This window comes from Scylla paramamosain, chromosome 5 (genome assembly GCF_035594125.1).
Source record: "Scylla paramamosain isolate STU-SP2022 chromosome 5, ASM3559412v1, whole genome shotgun sequence".
NCBI lineage: Eukaryota > Metazoa > Arthropoda > Malacostraca > Decapoda > Portunidae > Scylla > Scylla paramamosain.
This window is the reverse complement of record NC_087155.1, coordinates 16921692-16929191: the sequence shown is the minus strand read 5'-3', so window position 1 is coordinate 16929191 and position 7500 is coordinate 16921692. Positions and strand designations below refer to the sequence as shown.

Sequence of the window (7500 nt, the reverse complement as noted above, 5' to 3'; positions counted from 1 at the left end):
GACAGGGAATTATCTTAAGGACGGGGGCCACTCTCTTCAGAATGGGTTCTGGCTCATGCTTACATTTAGAGTCCAGGAGTTTGGGTGTTGGTACCAGGAAGTGATGTAGTTTTGTGTACTGCTATTACTGTTTAACGCTTAGGAGAGAGTATTTGAGTGTTGGCCCCAGCTTACATTCAGAGTCCAGGAGTTTGTGAGGAATGTTGGTCCCAGGAAGTGATGGAGCGAGGTATGTTAGTGTTACTGTTTCGTCTACTGGGAGTAAGAGTTTTTTATTCGTGTCTGTGTTTGATGCGTACTCGTATTTCAAGTGTTTTGATGATGAAGGTGGTGGTGTTTCGCACCCTTGACACACACACACACTCTCTCTCTCTCTCTCTCTCTCTCTCTCTCTCTCTCTCTCTCTCTCTCTCTCTCTCTGCGCACTAATTTAATCAAGGTAAATTTCACTTGGCCTGCCGCCGGCCTAGCAACCAACGCTAATTGCCGGCCAGCTCGTTATGTCATTAATTAGCTAAGTGACACAAGACGGATAAGGGCCATTGGGTCGTTACATGTAAGACCAATTAGTGTTATACTGTCCATCCTTTGCTTCTCGTAACTGCCAGTACTCGATCTAAGGTTATAGAAGCACTTGAGTGTACGTTTTAATTGGCAACACAGTCAGGAGCTGAAGGGGGAATGAAACAGTGCATGTGAGATATGATGCGTTAGTCTTTTTAACTTATCGTGTGGTGCTTCCTCTGGTGGTCTTGTCAGTTACGCAAGGAAGCTCGATGGATAGTTGGGTATATGTAGAGAGGAAATCAAATACTCACACAAGATACTTTAGACTCGATTATTCAGTTTATTTTAGGACCTTGGAATATTTGCTGGTTCTCCCTCTTATGGTTTTGTCAGTTGAGTAGTTAAAGAGGTCAGTGCTCGAGTATATGTATTGTTTAAATGCTTACACGATATGCTTTTAGATTTGATTACTCGTGATGTTCCCTTTGGTGGTCTTGTCATCTAGTTAGGTAAGGAAGCTTAGTGTGTAGTGTCTGTTGAGAGAGCAACTTAGGCTCGATTACTAATTCTTGGAGTCCTTTCTGACATCTGATGCTCATTCTAGTGGTCTTGTTAGTTAGGTTGCTAGGCAGAGACAGGGATATGGTAAATAGACAGGGATATGGTAAATAGTTGAGTATTTGGATGGAAAGATCTAAATGCTCACATGAGGGAGGGATGTATTTTGATGCTTTCCCTGGTGGTAGTGTCAGGTAGTTTAATAGAGTCAGGTAAGGGAGTGTGGTGGGTACAGAGTATATTGAGCCAGTAATGCTCACACTGGGTACGCACTTTGGCTTGGTTACTAAGTCCTGGAGTCAGTTCTAAGTTAGTTGATTAGCAAGTTCATTACGTCGTCAGCTGGGTGATGGGAGGCAGTAAGAGGGTATAAGTGGCCAGATCATTATTGCACGCACGCCTTGAATGAAGCACAGGTGAGGCAAGGTAACGTTACTTCATTGTCTTATTGCCGTGAACTTTCCCTCACAAAAAATCATCGAACGTCTTGCAGCAAAATATTATGCAAGAAGGGGATTCCACGTCTGTCATCCTCCTCACCTCTCTTCCGGATCCCCGTTAGTGGAAGTGTTGATATTTATTGTTATTTTCTTTTATTATTCAATCTGGTTTTCTTATGCAGCTTGTAAAAAAAATGGTTGTGTGTGTGTGTGTGTGTGTGTGTGTGTGTGTGTGTGTGTGTGTGTGTGTGTGTAAAAGCACGCACGTTTATACGCAACATTATATACAATTGTCTAAATCGCCATGAACTTTTCCCTGTCAAAAATCATCACCGTCATACAGCGAAACATCACACAGGAAGAAGCCCCTCCCCCAGTCTCCCCGTCCCCTTCCCCGTCTCCGTCCTCTCCCCTCCCTTCCCTCCCATCCCTCCTTGGTGCTAAACGTGCAGTGTATATATGTTACAGCTTTCATTATACCGCTTATTTTCTTTATCTTACCATGTCGAAGAGCTGTCACTCAATCTATCTTCGCCAGCTTGATATGTCTTTTAGTTGTATCATTTGGCCTGGGGTGTGGGAATTTGTTTCTATTCTGTGTACTGAATTAATGTTTCCTGCTATGTATTTCTGCCTCTGTCTTCCTCTTGTTTTTCTTTAGTTACTTCTAGACAATCTCTTATCGTTTAATTTTATCGTATATTTTTTTCTTAATTTATTGAAGAAATGTGTAATCTGCATCTGCCTTCCTCTTGCTCTTCTCATGTCGCTCCGAAAAGACTGGGGAGGTTCGGGACGCAGCTCCTCACCGCCTTTGTTGCGACTCCAGGGTTCTGTTTTAATGAGGAATGACATGATTGCGGAAGCCTTCTCAACGCAGCAGGGAGTCACGTGTGCTGTGTGGTGGTCTGGTGCAGTTTGTCTTGCTGTCTGTATGTTTGTATTTCAATGGCAACGTGACTGAAATGAAATAACTATTTAAAAGTCAGATATTTTGATAGTTTTAGTGGACACAGGAACACAGGAACGTAAGAAAGTAAGGGAAGCTATACAGGAAGCCATCAGACCTACACATGCCTACCTGTTTCCTCTCATACCTATTCATAAATTTGTCAAATCTTTTAAAGTTCCATATTGACTCAGCACTAACGGAGTACCGAAAAAAAAATAATGTAGTGCCCACGTAGAATGAAATGAAGAAAGATAGGAAAAAAAAAGAAACCACACAGGAAAAGACACAAGACACACAAGAAAGGCTATAATGATTTAACTATCCAAGGACTACAGTGAGAGTTATAACAATGGCTTATAACTCCATACCTATAAACTGCTGGACTGGAATGGAACAGTGACAACAGGGAAAATTTAGGAACGCCTTGATTTATGGTAATTTTAGTAATTTTACCTACGGCGTCAAAAAAAACAAAAAATAAAATAAATAAATAAATAAAAAAAATATGAAAAACACTTAGATGATTGTACACCTGACTCAGATTGTCTTTGCAACCTTGAGTCATGAACTTTATACTGTTGCTTTATGGGGAAATAGTCGAGAAATTGATCATATAATACATTACATTAGTTTGATTTTATGAGGAAGAACATTATTTTTTGTAGCCCAGAACTGCAAATATTTTTGTCAAGACTTTACAGGAAATGACCGAGAATTTATCATATAATACAAAACATTCGTTCAGTTTTGTAAGAAAAAAAAACTATATCTTTGTAATTCTGAATAGCAAGAGATAGAAATGTTAGAACTGCTGGGATTATCGAATGCTGCTACTTCTCACTGCCATTGTGTGTGTGTGTGTGTGTGTGTGTGTGTGTGTGTGTGGTGACTGAGGCGGCAGCGACTGCACACGAAGACCACAACTGGTTCTATTTCTCTCCTCAATCTTGTGGTGAAGCTTTTTTTCCGCCTCACGCGCGCCTCCAGGAAGGGAGTTAAGTTTCCAGGGACGCAGAGGCACGCAGATCAAGGTCTCCTCCTCCTCCCTCTCTTTCTTTACTCCACTTCTCCTCCTCCTCCCCTTAACCTTCCATTTCCTTGTGTCCTTATGTGTCACCTCTTGTCCTTGTTTATCTCTTGGCCTCATTGACTATGTGTGTGTGTGTGTGTGTGTGTGTGTGAGTGAGAGTGAGGAAGGATAAAGGGTTAGATTGGGGCTGCGTATCGATCTGTTTTCGTCTGTTTTCGCTTGTCTGTTTGCCAGCCTGTTTGTCCGTCTATTTGTCTGTCTGTCTCTGTTTGTGTCTGCGTCTTTGTCTCTCTCTCTCTCTCTCTCTCTCTCTCTCTCTCTCTCTCTCTCTCTCTCTCTCTCTCTCTCTCTCTCTCTCTCTCTCTCTCTCTCTCTCTCTCTCATTATTTCCATTGCTTCCCTCTTATCTTTTTTCCTTCCTTCCATCCGACACTTAATTCTCCACTCCTTACATCACTCCCTCCATCCCTGCTTCTGCCTCTCACCACCATTGCTTTCAGTATTATAAGGGTAGGACGTCTTTAAATCCAGTACAGTTTGCAGTGTTTTATATGTAGTAGATATCTGTATGTAGCAATGGTAGGTTGAATGTGATGGAGGTAACTTACAGTACGTATTGATATATTATGATCAGTACAAAAAGTTTCACTCTCTACTTGGTTCAACTGAGGACAAGTTTAGCGCCGCGATATATCTGACAGTGATATGACTAACTTTCACCGTTCTGTTTTCTAGGGATTTTCGTTTCTTTGATGTGTGCTTCGTTCAACCATTCTGCGTTCAGTGGTGTTGCTTTGATCTCATTGACGTTAAAAAAATTATACAGACGCACACAGACAGAGATCGCAACAATGGGTTTTAGTTCGTGTGTGTTTGTCGTTCTGTGTGTGTGTGTGTGTGTGTGTGTGTGTGTGTGTGTGTGTGAACGTACAGTGTTTTCGCCTAAACACATACGCGGTTATAGTGAAAGGGGAGAAACACGTACATAAACCATTGGACACACACAAGAAAAGAAATAAACGGACATAGTTATAGAACACGCTAAGGGGTGTGTGTGTGTGTGTGTGTGTGTGTGTGTGTGTGTGTGTGTGTGTGTGTGTATGATTCTACATGAATAAAATCTCTGTTGTGAGTAGCAGGAACACACACACACACACACACACACACACACACACACACACACACACACACACACACACACACACACACACACACACACACACACACACACACACACACGTAACCACTAACTAAAACATATTGCCGACTTCCCTCGTTACTACCCATAGTCACGAGAATCGAACATAACACGGCACTATTGCAAAATCGAAGCTGGTTCACGTCTCTAATTACGCGGCGAATTACCTGGACGCACTTTCACAGGTAGCAACACTTCGGGCGGGTCGCGACGAGAGAGAGAACGAGAGACAGAGCGACAGAAAGGGAGAAGGGTTAGTGTTTAAGGGTCTGTATTAGGTAAGGGAACGTGGGGATGGCGATTAGTTTAGGAGAGGGGAGGAGGAAGAAGCAGTAGGGTGTTGCGAAATGATGGAAAGAAAGGAGGGGGGAGCACAAGGCGTTTATCTGTAGTCAGGCCTTTGTCCCCCATGTTATGTCCCCAGTTTTTGCACGCATGTCTCCGTTCTTGCATCAATTAGGGGGATGGGGCTGTGCGTATGAGCGTGCGTGCTTCTACACACCCACCCGCACACACACACACGTAGGACCGTATTATGAAACGTTTTGTTTTCCCACCACGACTATTTTCAAAGGCCACGGAGTTGATTGGCCGGATACTCATGTTAATAATGTAGAAACCTTGTTGATCTGTCACTAGAACCATAAAAATACCTTTGAAAACCAGTGTAACTTCAACTAGAGCCCTTTTGAAAGTAGTGGAGGTGCGGCACGGAAGTGTTTCAGAATATCCATAGAATCCATAGACTCGTCATTCCATAGCCGCGGTCAGTAAGATCCTCCCCTCCAACGGTGCCGTCAGTGGTGGTGGTGGTGGTGGTGCGTAACGGCGAGGCAGCGGCGGCCAGTGTCCCGCCTAGAGGAGCGTCGCGTGTCCAAGGAAGCAGCAGCTGTCTTCCTAACGTGATCTTGGGTTCCCGCCGTGGCTGCGTAATGGCGGTGCTCACACTTACTAATGGTTTCTTGCGGAGTGTTGCTCTTTGTTGGTAGGTTTGTGGCGTGGTTGGTGGTGGTGGTGGTGGTGCTTCTTTAGGTCGTCGTCGTCTTTTCTTTTTTTTTCTTTACATTTTTCTTATTTTACATTGTTATTCATTAAAAAAAATGCTTGTTGAGTTACTAGATATTGCTAGAAATATGGCTTCTTTTCATAAGGAATCGAAAAAGACTTCAGTCTTGCATTAAGCTTGAGAGTTATTGTATAAGTCCGGTTGTTGGGTATTGTTGTATTAGTTGTAGAGGATGTGAGTTTTTTTTGGCTGGTGATGCTGTGGATCTCCTCGGTGTCCTTGTTTCACTGCCAGCCATCCGAACACCTCGGGGCACTGGTGTTCGTGATGGCACTCTGATGAAGCCATCTGGGCCTCGCTCCTGGTGGTGCTAGACGAGGCAGTCCCGGCTTGAGGCGATGGCTGGAGTGATAACCATTGGCGATAGGCCGATGAAATATGGTTATTGGTGCCTAACAACCTATTACACGCCAGCTGTTCGTTAATTAACTACATAGTAAGCCATTATCACCCGCCAGGCATCAGGTGTTGGTCACTGATTACTTTCTACCTGTGTCCTCCAGGTGATGCAAGGCCACCTAGAGTCTCCTGCTACCCAGTACGTACTTGAGTTGTTGGTTGTGTTATTGCCTCTTGTTTATCATACTGACTGATATTAATGTTTGGTTTTCTTTGTTGCAGAGAGTGGCGGGTCTGTAGAGAAGGTCCAGGACTCCTTCACTGACGGGCGGTCCAACGACTACGACAAGTCAGGTGAGTGTCACCTTCATTTTACCTCCGTGTTTTCTGTGGTCAGTCTGGAGGTTTCCTTGGCCGCCCCGCCGCTCACTCCTCCTCTGTCCTGACCTCCATTCCGCCATCCATTTGCCTCGGTGGGTGAAATGGAGAATGGAGGTCAGGACAGAGGAGGGAATGGAGAGATGGAAAATGGAGGAAAAAAAAGTGAAGCGAATGAAGAGCTCAAGGTACTAGTGTGGGTGCCCTGTAAGCTAACGTAAGCCAGCACTGAAGACCGAGAGAGGCACTTAAAGAGAAAAATGTGGTGCGTTTGAAATGGACGAGTTTGGTGAAGGGTAAAAAGTAGGCGTTTGTGTCCCCAAAATGTATCTCCCTCCAGCCTCGCATTGTGCCTAAATTCAGCCGGATTTCCTGAATTTAGCTGTCCGCGCGGCCTTTCAGTGAGGCTTTTAGTATTTTGCTCAATTTTATTCATGACATGTTGTGCCTCAAGGGGGAGGAGAGGGAGAGGGGTGAGGGGAGCGGCAGGACTACCAAGGCTTCCTCCAGGCGGTGGCAACGCTTGGCAGTGTTGTGTCGCATTCACTTTTAAATGGATATAATTTTTTTCCTCCCTTTCATTATATATATAAAAAAAGTCCCGTCATTGTTTATTATTTGGCTTCTGTGACCAGTCCAGTATAAATCAGACGTGTGCGACATTCCAGCTTTGTTCATACATTCATTATTCCTGTTACTGTAATTACAAGTCTGTTTTAGGTTAAGGCAATGTATCATATAAGTTGCTTTTACTGTTTTCCCTGTGTGTCTTCCTTCCCTTGTCTCACCCTCGCCTTCCTGATGACTTGTGTGGACGTCGGGGCCTCGGGGCGGAAGGAAGCTTGGCCCGAGTGTCTAATGTAGTGGTGTGAGGAGTGGTGGCTATCTGTCTCTGTTTGTTATGAGCCGCACTCCCTCCCTGGCCCTGACGTCATGTTCTGAGCACGTGTTTGGATGTGTGTGTGTTTGTTTAATGCCTTAAATAACCCGCCGGAGGATGCTGCTTGTGCATTGCAAGCCAAGTTTAGAGAG

At 44.2% G+C, this 7500-nt stretch overlaps 1 protein-coding gene across 19 annotated transcripts in view; it reads left to right on the top strand.

Annotated features, from left to right (window-relative positions):
* LOC135100596 (uncharacterized) overlaps positions 1–7500 on the top strand; it is a 412487-nt gene that overhangs the window by 192038 nt on the left and 212949 nt on the right. For all 19 annotated transcript variants that reach the window (XR_010268806.1, XM_064003656.1, XM_064003654.1 and 16 more), the window contains one exon: positions 6373–6444. Coding sequence is in view for 14 of the 19 variants with exons in the window: in XM_064003648.1 (XP_063859718.1) it covers positions 6373–6444 (72 nt within the window). In the remaining 5 variants the exon portion in view is untranslated. The remainder of the gene's footprint in view (positions 1–6372; positions 6445–7500) is intronic.